Source organism: Leucopleurus acutus, assembly GCF_964270905.1.
Source record: "Leucopleurus acutus genome assembly, chromosome: 1".
Lineage (NCBI taxonomy): Eukaryota > Metazoa > Chordata > Mammalia > Artiodactyla > Delphinidae > Leucopleurus > Leucopleurus acutus.
In genome coordinates, this window is record NC_139142.1 from 34332854 (window position 1) to 34345569 (window position 12716).

General features: G+C 35.5%; 1 protein-coding gene across 5 annotated transcripts in view; it reads right to left on the reverse strand.

Annotated features, from left to right (window-relative positions):
• The window catches only part of GPHN (gephyrin), a 618453-nt gene that overhangs the window by 14383 nt on the left and 591354 nt on the right, over window positions 1–12716 (reverse strand). For all 5 annotated transcript variants that reach the window (XM_082854448.1, XM_082854450.1, XM_082854447.1 and 2 more), the window contains one exon: window positions 3357–3430. In XM_082854448.1, the coding sequence (XP_082710574.1) occupies window positions 3357–3430 (74 nt within the window). The remainder of the gene's footprint in view (window positions 1–3356; window positions 3431–12716) is intronic.

Here is a 12716-nt window from a genome sequence, read left to right on the forward strand (position 1 = left end):
TTTCTTTTTACTATTTTTGCTCGTTGGTTGAAAGAAGAAAGGATCACTCACTCATTACCTTTTGCAATAATATGATGAACATTAATATTTTTGATGAATTACAGCCATCATTATGAATTGATTCTACTCTGCTATGATACAGAGATTTTGGGTCACAGGGGTATTAAACCGTAACATAACAGTACACGTGGCGGTGTTTCTATAGTTCTTGTTTCTGTTTTTTTCCCCTAGTTTTTTTTTCTGTAGGTCCCCTTAATGCTAGACTGCCATCATCTTGACCCTTAAAGCTGGCCTTTGGTTTGGGAACCAGAGAGCAGTAGTAATAGTTATATTGTTGGAATGATAATAATAATAGTAATAATAGAAGTTACTATTTTTAAAGAAACATCTAAGCATTATATCCATTATTTCATTTAATTCTTACAATAATCCCATGAGGTGACAATTGTCATCCCATTTTACAGATGAGGAAAATGAGACTCAGAGAGATTCAGCAATTTGGCCAAAATTACTCAGATACTAAGATTTGAACCAAGGTTTTTCTAACTTTATGGCTCATAATTAGATAAGGCTCTCATAGGGTACACTGTGAAGTGTTATTACATGGACTTCGTAACATCTATTCTTGGCTACTCTGAGGCCTTTTTTTGCTTACTTCCTGATTCTTTACTGTGTTTTAGAAAACTGAGATTAGAATGTCATATCCATTTATAGATAGGTTATTTGGCAATGACTGTTACTGTGTGATGAAAATAATTTCCAAGATACATTTTCGACAACAGCCATGCTCACTGTAGATGATCCATAAAAACTGTGATTGGTAGATCTGGTTGATAATATTCCAAATGCTTTTTGAGTATCTCCGTGTCTAAAAGGAAAGAGGTTAATTGCATTCTGAATGTACTGTATGTGGGAAGAGCAAAGCTAAATTGTTCTTGAGCTTTTTATATTTCTTCTTATTCTACTATTAAGTAGCAATTACCTTTAAATTCTTCTTATCTTCAGACAAATATAAAATTCTCGACAATTAAAGGAAGCCCATTTAAACTTCTACACCATTTTTTTTAAATAGCAAACTAACACACATAATAAGATTGAGGAGGGAATGCATAACACCTTCCTTCTACTGTATTTAAAACCAATTTAAATCATCTTTTGAACCTTGCAGACAGCTACTGAGATTTCTCTGAAGGTACTCATTTTAAAAAGATTCCATTACAGTAAAACATTTTGTTATGTGCGCTGCTATCATGAGTGTTTTATTGCTAGACTGTGAAGTTTTTGTTTAGGATCTGGAAAGTCATTTCCTTGAAACTCAACACCTATTGTTCATTTTTCCTCTTGAGATCAGAATGTAACAGCTTTTATACAATAAGGGAAGTCACAGAAGTCCTACAGCTGAACTAAGTGGTAAATAATAGACTAAAAATAAAATGAGTACCAAAATTATACATCATGGGTGCTGAGATTAATTTAAATAATAGATAATTTAAATAATAGATATTATACAAATACTTCTCCTCTAGAGGTGAGGGTAAGTAATGTCAGCTTCTTTCTCACTGCAAAGGAATAATCAATTCAATTTTTGAGATTAGTGAGAAGTACACTGACATACTTTTGGGATGTCCTCTGTATTCTAATCAAATTAGTACTGCCCATGGGGACAGAGTAAAAAAAAGCCTGTGTACTCATAGCATAATAATATTTGCTTAAGACAAGATATTCTTAATAAGAATGATCCCAATCCAACACCTTCAATAGTAAAAGGGCCTTGTCAGTGGCAGCACATCAGAGCAACTACAGAAATATAATGCCAAGAATTCTAAATTCTATTACATTGTGGAGAAGGCTTTAGGGACAATCTTAACTTCATACTTAAATGTAAAGCCTGATCTCTGCCTTAGAACTGACACAAGGTATCCAATAAATCAGGGAGATTAGGAGGGCTGGCTTGACACTTAAAAAAGGTTTCTGGAATTTGCTGCTAGTTCCCATGGCTCACTTGTAACAACTGGTAAGTCCCACCTCTACTTTCTCTTAGGGTTCATATGAGCACCCATCAGAGTATGACCCTGAACTAAAACATCATTACTGTTGTCCCTGACAGCATGGAGGTGTGCTGGAATGCTCACCCACACACTGAGGGCTTTCAACAGTGTTTTTATAATGTTTACATACCACAGGTTTATAGAGGAGCAGGGGTCTCAACAGGCAGGCTGTTGTTTAAAGACATGGCCACACATATTTTATCAACACCAATGTTTGCATTCTTTGAGGATTTACAATGGATTACAGAACCTCCATTAGCCCTTCCTGAGGGAGCTATTAGTTTTCAGGAGATACGCAAGATCTAGGTATGTGGTTACTTTTCTTTCCTCTTGGGAGGTAGTAAGAAGCAGTATGAAACACTATTCATGAAGTATTCTTACAAAAAAAAAAATTGAATCTGAATCTACTCAAACCTTTAGATCTAACTTCCGATGTACAGAATATACTGGAGAGAGACAGGAACAAATTAAATGCCACCACAAGGAAGCAATCAGCCAAATCCATTCACTAGGACAAAACTAGGACAAAAGATTCAGTTGCTTCCACAAGTCAGTGGCATGCCAAAAAAGGGGGGTGGTGGTTGGTAAATGTTCCTGTTTAATAGAAACTTAACCAAATACAGTGAGTAGACCTGACTTGAATCCTAATTCAAACAAAACATATGTAAGAAGGCATACTTTTCCTTGACATTTGGGAGAATTTTCAAATACGATCACGGTATTAGATGATACTGAGGTATTCTTATTTATTCTGTTACCTGAGATAATACCATTGTGATTATGTAAGAAAGTACTGCTGTTGTTATTAATATTTGAGATGTATACTAAAATGACATGTCTAGAACTTGCTTTAAAACGATCCAGCCCTCTGCCCCCCCCAAAAGGTGAAGAAGAGGATTGATAAAACAATTACAGAAAAATAGTTACTGAAGTTGGGCGATGGGTATATGGGGGTTTCATTGTACTCCCTGCATTTGTGTATGTTTGAGAATTTTCATACTGAAATGTTATAAGTGAGAGAAAGAAGCAGAAAAAGAGAAGGAAGGAACTAGACATGGAAATTAAAGGGAGAAAAGGTTTGGAAAGTTGCTTTGCTTTGTTTAAACCAGACCCAGTGATTTATAAAGAAGATGAATTCCCATTTCAGGTAGGATATACACTTGTTCAGAGAACTCTAATACTATAATATTTTTTTATTAGAATAAATAATCCATAATAGAAAATGTAAAAAGAAAGCATTTAAAAACTTTGTTAGTCAAAGCAAGCCAAACCAACCCCATATATTAGATAACAAGATAATTTTCATACCCTGGTTTCATAAAAACCCTGCCAAAATGGATCTGGGCATGAAGATCAATGTCCAGCACCTGCTTGAGATAGTCCTGCAAATATGAAAAATAATCACTTTTACTTTCGAACATTCTAATGTCAGACTTTCAAACTTTAAATGAAACAAAATAAATTTGTAAGATTGAAATGAAAAGAAACACCTTATTTTAGTGAAGTTGATTTAAGACAAATATCCCTTCATTCCTCATTCATTTATTCATTCAGTAAATATTTACTGAGCACCTGTATATGTTGAGTATCAATCCATGTACAGGGAGATACAGCCTGGAGCAAAAGAAACAATGTCCCTTCCCTCATAAAAGGTACATTCTAATAGAAGTAGTTAGATAGTAAACCAAGCAACCACATTAACATATAAATCATTACTCGATAGGTTGTTGTCTCTCTTTTAAGACAGATTTTTACGTCTGAGAAAGGATGTTAATAAATATGACTTAAGTAGCTGTGCCTGGGCAGCGAAGCCACATGTATGCATCACACACTATTCTGTCTAATAACTTAAAATGATGCACATTCCTTGAGGAGGCACTTGGACATTTGCCCACAGATTACCAAATCTAAATAAGTCAACTAAAAATGTAGGGAGGGAGCTCTAAAACAGAAAGTCAAGGGTGTTTAATTGCTCCAACTTTATATTCTGCTATTACCAACACAACCAACCTAAGGTTATGACCAACCCAGAGCCATCTGACAAAACATGATCTTTGGAAAGGAAAGGCAATACTGCCTTGTAGTTGGTTTTGTAAACATAAAGAAAAAAATTGCAGTTTAAAAAGTTTCTCTTAAGTAATACAACCTCTTGGTCTATTACTGAGTTTCCTGCTCACTAATCCAAGATTCTAGTAACCCACTAAAATTTTAAATATTTCACAAGTTATGGGACACTTTTATTTTTTTATTATTTTTTTTGCGGTACGCGGGCCTCTCACTGTTGTGGTCTCTCCCGTTGCGGAGCACAGGCTCCAGACGCGCAGGCTCAGCAGCCATGGCTCACGGGCCCAGCCGTTCCGCGGCACGTGGGATCTTCCCGGACCGGGGCACGAAGCCGTATCCCCTGCATCGGCAGGCGGACTCTCAACCACTGCGCCACCAGGGAAGCCCGGGACACTTTATTTTTAAAAGCTGTTTCCTTCTATCTCCACAGCCTCAGCCAACATCATCTCACCTGAATTACTGAAATAGGTCTCTCTGCCAACACTCCTGCCCTCCTCCAATTTATTCCCGCCACAGTAGTGAGAGAGGCCTCCTGGAAGCAAATCTGATCAAATCAATATATAATACTCAATAACTTCCTGGTTTCCAGAAACAAGCCTCAGCTTTTAAATATCATAGCTAAGATTCTTGTATTTTCTAGTCCCCTTTTGCCAATCATTGCTCTTATCAGGCAATCCTTTTCCCACCAGCCCGATTCCTCTTCCTTAATCTCTCTCTCTCTACATTCCAGCAGGACTATATTGCTGTCAGTTTTTACACTTTCTTGCCTCAAATCTTTGAAAATGTTCTTCCTTCCGTTTAGAAAACTCTTTCTTTCCACCCTCCTCTCTCTCAATCTCTGAGATGACTCTCAATCTCAGTCATCTTCTCAGCCTCCCCTGAATTCCCAGGGCTGGATAGTAGATTGATTAGTGTTTATTTTTAGGTTATATTATTAGATGCAATAATTTAGAATTTACTTGATGAACTGATCCATGTACATATATGAATAGGAAATGTCCCGCCACCTAATATCTAGTAATCCTTTTTATCTTAATTTTCTCTGATATCAAGAGAGTCATACCAGCTCTTTCCTTGTAACATTTTTCTCATCTTTTACTTGCAATGAGCTGTGTCCTTATATTTAAGGTGGGTCTCTGATAAGCATCATGCAATTTGTTGTTTTTTAAAATCCAGAATGACAATTTTTAATTGGAGGACTCAGTCCATTTACACCTAATATAATTATTGCTATATTTGGGGTTTAAAACTATTGCCCTCCTATTCATTACCTATTTGTCACTTTTGTTTTTATTTCTTTTTCTTCTTTCATGTCTTCTTCCAATTCACCAAAATTTTTTGTCATTTAATTTTTTTTCTTCTATTTGTTAGTTACACATTCTCTTATTATTTTAGTGGTTATTTTAGAGATTACAACATGCATTCTTAACTTACTACAATCTATCATAATTTGGTATTTTTATCACTTCCCAATGTAAGAACTTTAAAACATGTTAACTCCATCCATTCCTCTTTCCTTTTTGTGCTATCATATACTCTATATACATTATAAATATGTGTGTGTGTATATATATAACTATTATATATATACATTCTACATATACTATACAAACAATATATACTCTATATATTCAATATATATTTATATACATTTAAACCTCAAGATAACAATTCATTTACATTTACCCACATATTAACCCTTTCCTTTGCTCTTTAGTCCTTTCTACATTTTCATGCTTCCATAATCTTTCCACCTGAAAAACTCCCTTTAGGATAGGTCTGTTCAGTTTTTATCTAGTTCAGTTCCACACTAGCTTTTATTTTCTTTCAGCATTTTACAAATGCCATTCCATTGTTCTCTCTCTTTTATGTTTTAGAAGTTCTGTTTTGAACACATTGATTTTGTTTTTATTTTTTTAATATTTTATTTTATTTTGGCTGTGTCGCGTCTTCATTGTGGCATGTGGGATTCTCTCTAGTTGTGGTGTGCAGGTTTTCTCTCTCTAGTTGTGGTGTGCGGGCTCCAGGGTGCATGGGGTATGTAGTTTGCGGCACATGGACTCTCTTGTTGAGGCGTGCAAGCTCAGTAGTTGTGGTGCGTGGGCTTAGTTGTCCTGCAGCATGTGAGATCTCAGTTCCCCGACCAGGGATTGAACCTGTGTCCCCTGCATTGGAAGGCAGATTCTCTACCACTGGACCACCAGGGAAGTCCCTCCATTGTTTTCTGAGTTCCATAATTTCTGTTTAAATCATTTCTGTTAGTTCTATTTTTGGTCCTTTGAAGGTAACATGTCCTTCTGGTAAGATGTTTCTCTTTGTCCTTGGTTTTCAGTAGTTTTGCTATGACTACCTACGTATGGTTTCTTTGTATTTATCCTGCTTGAGATTAGCAGAACTCCTTGAATATCTGGCTTTATGTCTTTTATTAGTTTTGGAAAACTCTCTGCCAGTATCTCTTAAATATTGCTTTTGTTCATTCTCTCCTTTCCTTTTGGGACTCCAGTTACACATATGTTACACCTTTCACCAAATCCCATATGTCTTTTATGTTCTTTTCCATATTTTTTCCAAATTTTCGTTTAGTTTTTATAAATAGATTCTAATTTTCTAGTGAAATTCTTTGTCATTTCTTTTTCTTAAACACATTAATTACAGTTTTTAAAAGTCCATATGAGGCAATATAAATGTCAGGACCATTTTTAGGGTTGTACTATCTTGTTTTCCCTTCTAAAGTTTTAGTTATTTTGTGCTATTTCTGGTAAAGTCCAAACATTATATATGAAAAAAATTCAGAGGTTTTGAATGATGATCTATTCCTCCAGAAAGAATTTAATTTCTTCTGGCAGCTTAACTAAGATTACCTTGATATAATCAGAGACTGAGATAATTTGAGGCTCAATTGCAGTCTTTGTGAAGACTGCTTTTTTTTCCAGTTTGTCCTTATTCTTAGATCACGGCACTTCAAGGGTTTAAACTGAAAGCCTGAGGTATTTGCCAGGGTCCCTCCTCCATGGCAGGTCTTGAACTCTTAAGACTTTTGAAAACTCTGCTTATTTTCTTAGCCTTTTAGCTATTCTGTTATGCTTAGATTCTTGACCTCTTGACCATTACATCATCCCCTGTCCCTCCTGGCTTAGGAGTTAGTAAATGCCTTGAGGAAATATATGGTGAAGAATTCCAGTTCAGCCTCTCTGTGTTTCACTTTTCTCTGAGATCTTGGTGCCTTGAATCCCATCTGTCTTGGTTGTTCTCTTTGGACACCTTTTTCTTATTCTTTAAAAAAATTTACATAGCTTTTATCTATTTATTTTTAATAAATTTATTTATTTATTTATTTTTGGCTGTGTTGGGTCTTTGTTGCTGTGCACAGGCTTTCTCTAGTTGCAGCGAGTGGGGGCTACTCTTTGTTGCGGTGGGCTGACTTATTGCGATGGCTTCTCTTGTTGCGGAGCATGGGCTCTAGGCACGTGGGCTTCTGTAGTTGTGGCACGGGGGCTCAGTAGTTGTGGTGCACGGTCTTAGTTGCTCCGCGGCATGTGGGATCTTCCTGGACCAGGGCTCGAACCCGTGTCCCCTGCATTGGCAGGCAGATTATTAACCACTGTGCCACCATAGCTTTTATAGTTGTCCTTGGTGGGAGAGTTGGTCCAAATAAGCCACTCCATCATAGTATAAGCAGAAATCTCCAGGCCTTTCTTATGTGTTCTTATAGTACTATGTCCTCCTGACATCATACACTTAAGTAATACTGCAGTTGCCTGATAACAGATATGTATCCTTTATTGTACTATAAAGTTTGTGAGATCAGAAACCCTCTGTATATATATATAATGAGTCCATGGTGATTAGCACATGACTTTCATTCATTCATTTGCTAGTTCAACAAATATTTTTGAGTGCCTACTATGTATGAGGAATTCTATTTGTGCTAGAGATTTAATACTGAACAAGATACATATGGTCCCTGACACAAGGATGTCCTGTTATAGTTTACTGGAGGAGGAGGAGACAGCCTAAAATAAAACAACAAATAAAATAACTATAAAGTGTGGTACATGCTATGAAGGAAAAAAGCAGGTGCTGGGATAGGGAATAACGGTATGAGGTGGAGAATAAGGAAAGGCCACTTTAAAAGAGGTGGTGAGGATGAGAAGGACTCAGCCATGAGAAGTGTGGAGGGATGAGAATTCCAGACAGAGGAAAGTATATATACAAAACCTTCAAGAGCAGTAAAGAGTGTGTCTAGAACTGAAAAGACAATGGAAGGTAGTGAATGAATAGGAAAGAGGCATAAGGGGAGGTTGGAGAGACAGGCAGAGGCCACACATGCAGGGCCTTATGGGTAATGATACAGAATTTGGAAAGCATATATGCTCACTACATACTTGTTAAATGAATGAAAGTATTTTATTTTTCTTGAAAAAAAAGCATTTCTGTTGTAAAAATGCGCCTTTTCATTCTTTCTGAATATGAAGAAATGCTTCATGTTTCTTGTGATGGAAAGCTTGTACCAGACATAGCAATAAAAGCTGAGAATCATCACTGTTCTTAAGTTTTTGTCTACCTATAGAAGCAGGAAGGACCTCTGTCTGATGTTCTGAAAGCTAGATCCAGATAGGAAGAAGAAACACGAATGGATGACGGAGACAGGTCTTTCCCTCAACTCAAGTAAGAACAAACAATGTCAGATAAATTATGAAAGACTTTGAAATGGGCAAAAAAGATTATTGGATATCCAAACAACCTTCTGGGTTATTTGTGCCTTTCATTGTCTTTGTGCTATTTTATAAAAATTAAGCTGTAGAAAACTGATGGTGAACATGATTAGTATCCAAAGAAATGCAAATTAATTCTGTCGGTGGCGGTGTAATTGATTATTCTCCTGTGGATATAGAACAGTTCTGCATCCATTAGCAGACTGATTTCAGCATTTCTGATTACCTATAGGTGTCTCTGTTCTTTGAATTCTTAGAACCAGTTGCAACATCTTACTGGTTCCCTCATTAATTAATGAGTTAAATAAAATCATTGACACATGTTCATTTTATAAAATAAAAAAATATATGAGATTCATGATTTTATCTTTAAAAAACTATACCTTAACAATTCTGAAGGCTCCACTGAGATGCCGTATTGATTTATCTGACAAAACCAAGTAAACTCAATTGCCAGAAAAGTGCATTTTATGGGTGGCTTAAACCTGCATACATCATTCTTTGGTTTCTGGAGTGTATGCCAAGTAGTAATAAAACCTGAAATCTGCTAACTTTGGGTTTCTCTATTTTTGCCTCCTCTATTAATTTTGGTTCTATGCATGGCCAATAAGGTATTCCCCTTTGTAGCATCAATGATTGAGAATTCGGTTTTATGGTCTGACCATTTGGTGATTCCTATAAATGGGTGATTGAAATCTATTCTCTGTTAGGTACGAGAAGATAGAGAATCTGGTTTGTTAGTCTTTCTTGTTTGTTTGTCTGTCATTTTGAGCCTAAACCAATTAAGAATTTTGTGACCTCTAGGAAGGAAAATAGCTCTTTATTTGTAGACTAATTTTGTTTGTTTGTTTGTTTCTGTGTTTACTCTTAATCTGTGGTTGAAGTTGTACAGCTGAAGCTGTATTTTGAAAAAAAAATTTATTTATTTATTTATTTGGCTGCGTCGGGTCTTAGTTGTAGCGCTCGGGATTTTCATTGCGGCAAGTGGGCTCTTCATTGCGGTGTGTGGGTTTCTCTCTAGTTGTGGCATGCAGGCTCTAGAGCATGCAGGCTCAGTGGTTGCAGCATGTGGGCTCTCTTGTTGTGGCACACAGGCTCTCTAGTTGCGGCACACAGGCTTAGTTGCCCTGCGGCATATGGGATCTTAGTTTCCCGACCAGGGATCAAACCTACGTCCCCTGCATTGGAAGGCGGATTCTTAACCACTGGACCACGAGGGAAGTCCCTGAAGCTGTATATTCTTTATGTGGTTGTGTGTCTATGTGTCTGTGATCCAGGGAAGGCATTTATCTTGTTTTGTGAGTGTGAAATGTTTTCCTATTTCTGGAGGGTATTCATAAATTATATGCCTGTGAGACCACCATGCACAGTGGGCCTTCCTCGGAGTATGCTGCAGATTCAGGGTGTCCCCTACCCTGGCTCTCTCCATTTGAATTTGAATGTGATGGAGGTGTTGCAGGGGAAACACAAGAGCCTCTCATCCCCAGCTCTCTGGTTTAGCAGGACACGAAGAGAAGAGCCCTGATCTTAGGCCCACAATAAAGTTTGCTTTGCCAACGGGGAGAAAAACGAACACACCGAAACACTTCTAATGTCTCTTAAATTAAAGATACTCTATTCTGATTCATTTAGAAAGATAAGTACTTACATAAATAGAATATTCCTAAAGTTTCCAGATAATAAGAAAATTTATCTTATACTATTTTAAATATGCTGCACTAAAAAAAATTCTTCTTATAATTTTAAGAATAAAGTTCACATAGCTAAGGTAAATCTCTGGCAAATGAGACTAGCTTAATTATTTTGGTTAATAAGCAAACCCAGCCATGTTCTTTCTCTTATCAGTGTTAAGTAGGAAAATACATTTTATTTTGCTTGGGTTTGTTTTTTCCTAAAATTATATAGGTTACTCATCAAAGAGTCTAACGCTATTCTTATATAATACTTAAGATTGTGAAAAATTTAAAATTTGGTTCAATGAAATAGAATCATTATTCTGACAAACTTTTAATTTCAATAGTAATTATGTTTGTAGAATGTCAGCTTGAAAATAATTTTCAAGGTTTTTAAGTAATTTAAAATCTTGAACAGTTATTAAATTGATTAATTAATGAATAATCATGAGATACCTTGATTTCTAAGTACAATAGGATACTCGATCACTGCTTACTAAGCATGACTTTTAGTTAATACATTATACTTTGCTTCTTATTTTAATATGCCATAGAGAGGATATATCTTTGGGTCGTGTTAATGAGTATGTTTTCATTTTTGCTACATTAAGAAGGTACAAAGGGGATGTGTGTGGCTGTACAAAGTTGTATTCTGTGTTTATGAACTTTGCTAGTCCGCTAAAATGCTTACATATGATTTGTCAATAATTGATGCCCCCTAATTTTTGCTGTGAAATAGAAATTAGTGATTTTCTTAAACATTATAATAAATATGGGTGGTTGCAATTATGTTAGAAGTAATCATGACAGACAAGTAAACTATGCATATTCTTTCACTTTTCAGGAAAAAAAAATATTTTAAAAAAAGTCCAGTACTCAAAATACTTGGTCTCAGGACCCTTTACATGCTCTTAAATTAAAATCCATTAAGGATCCCTAGAGCTTTTGTTATGTGGGTTATGTCTATCGATATTTACTGTATTAGAAGTTAAAACTAAGAATTTAAGAATATTTATTTGTTGGTTCATTTGTAAACAGCAGTGATGAAGCTATTTCATGTTAACATAAGTAACTTATTGTTTATACATTGTTTTATAATTTAAAAAATCTCTTTAATGTTCAGCTTAATAGAAGTCAGGTGGATTCTCTTATTTGCTTCCATATTCAGTCTGATGAGATATTATAGATCATACAGTCACTGGAAAAACTCACTATACAGTCATGAGAGAAGGCAAATAAAAAAGTCAAATAAAGTCTTAGTTTTATTATGAGAATAGATTTAACCTTGCAGACCCACTTAAAGAGTCTCCAGGACCCTCTTTGGTCTGGAGACCACTCTTAGTTCTAAAGTAAAGTGTCAGTTTGTTCCAACATATAAAAAAAGCATAATAAAGGACAAAACTCTGAAAATGACTTTGATTTGCCTTGGTTTAATTACCTGTGTTTGAAATGAAGCTGAGAAATATATTAAAATTTTAGTAAGTTCACTCAGTTTTGATGAGCTTACTTCTATGCTTTACTGATTAATGCTTTCCCTATGATATGTAAGGTTATTCTTTTTGTGTAATATGCCTTTTTGTTTACTTTGTCTTTGATTATTTAAGGAAATAAAAAAGTATAGAACAAAGGTTCCTAATTTATGAATGAGCCAATATTATTTATGATCATGTTACCTTCTATGCTTGTTTTCAAATATTTTATTGTTGCTTTGAAAAATTAGGTAACCAAGTATGTTTCTTAGGTAGCTATGATCCTATCTTAATCAGGTGCCCAATTTTTTTTTTTTTTTTGACAACTCTTTTTTGCCTTCTAAAGATCAGATCTAAATTTAGGAAAAAAAATTTTTTTCAGAATATCTTCAACGCCTAAGACTATGTTTGAAATTTCCTAGAGGGCCCCTAGAAAGTCACGAAGGTTTGTTCTTTCATCTTATAAAAAGAGAAATTAGAAATAGTTAGGTTTGTTTGATATGTTACCGTTACAGGAGTTTCAGAGGAAGGGAGTTACTGTTACATCTGAGAAGAAAGGCTCACTGTGCTCTAGGTTAGGTTTATGCAGGTAAAATGTCATTAATATAATGTTTCAGAAATTGTATGCTTTATGGGAAGTGTCTGGAGATTTGACAATGCCCTTGCTGTTCATAATATGTTTTCACCCTCAGGGGAAACACTGACCAAAACTTTTATGAAATAGTTATCTACTGTATACCAATAGAG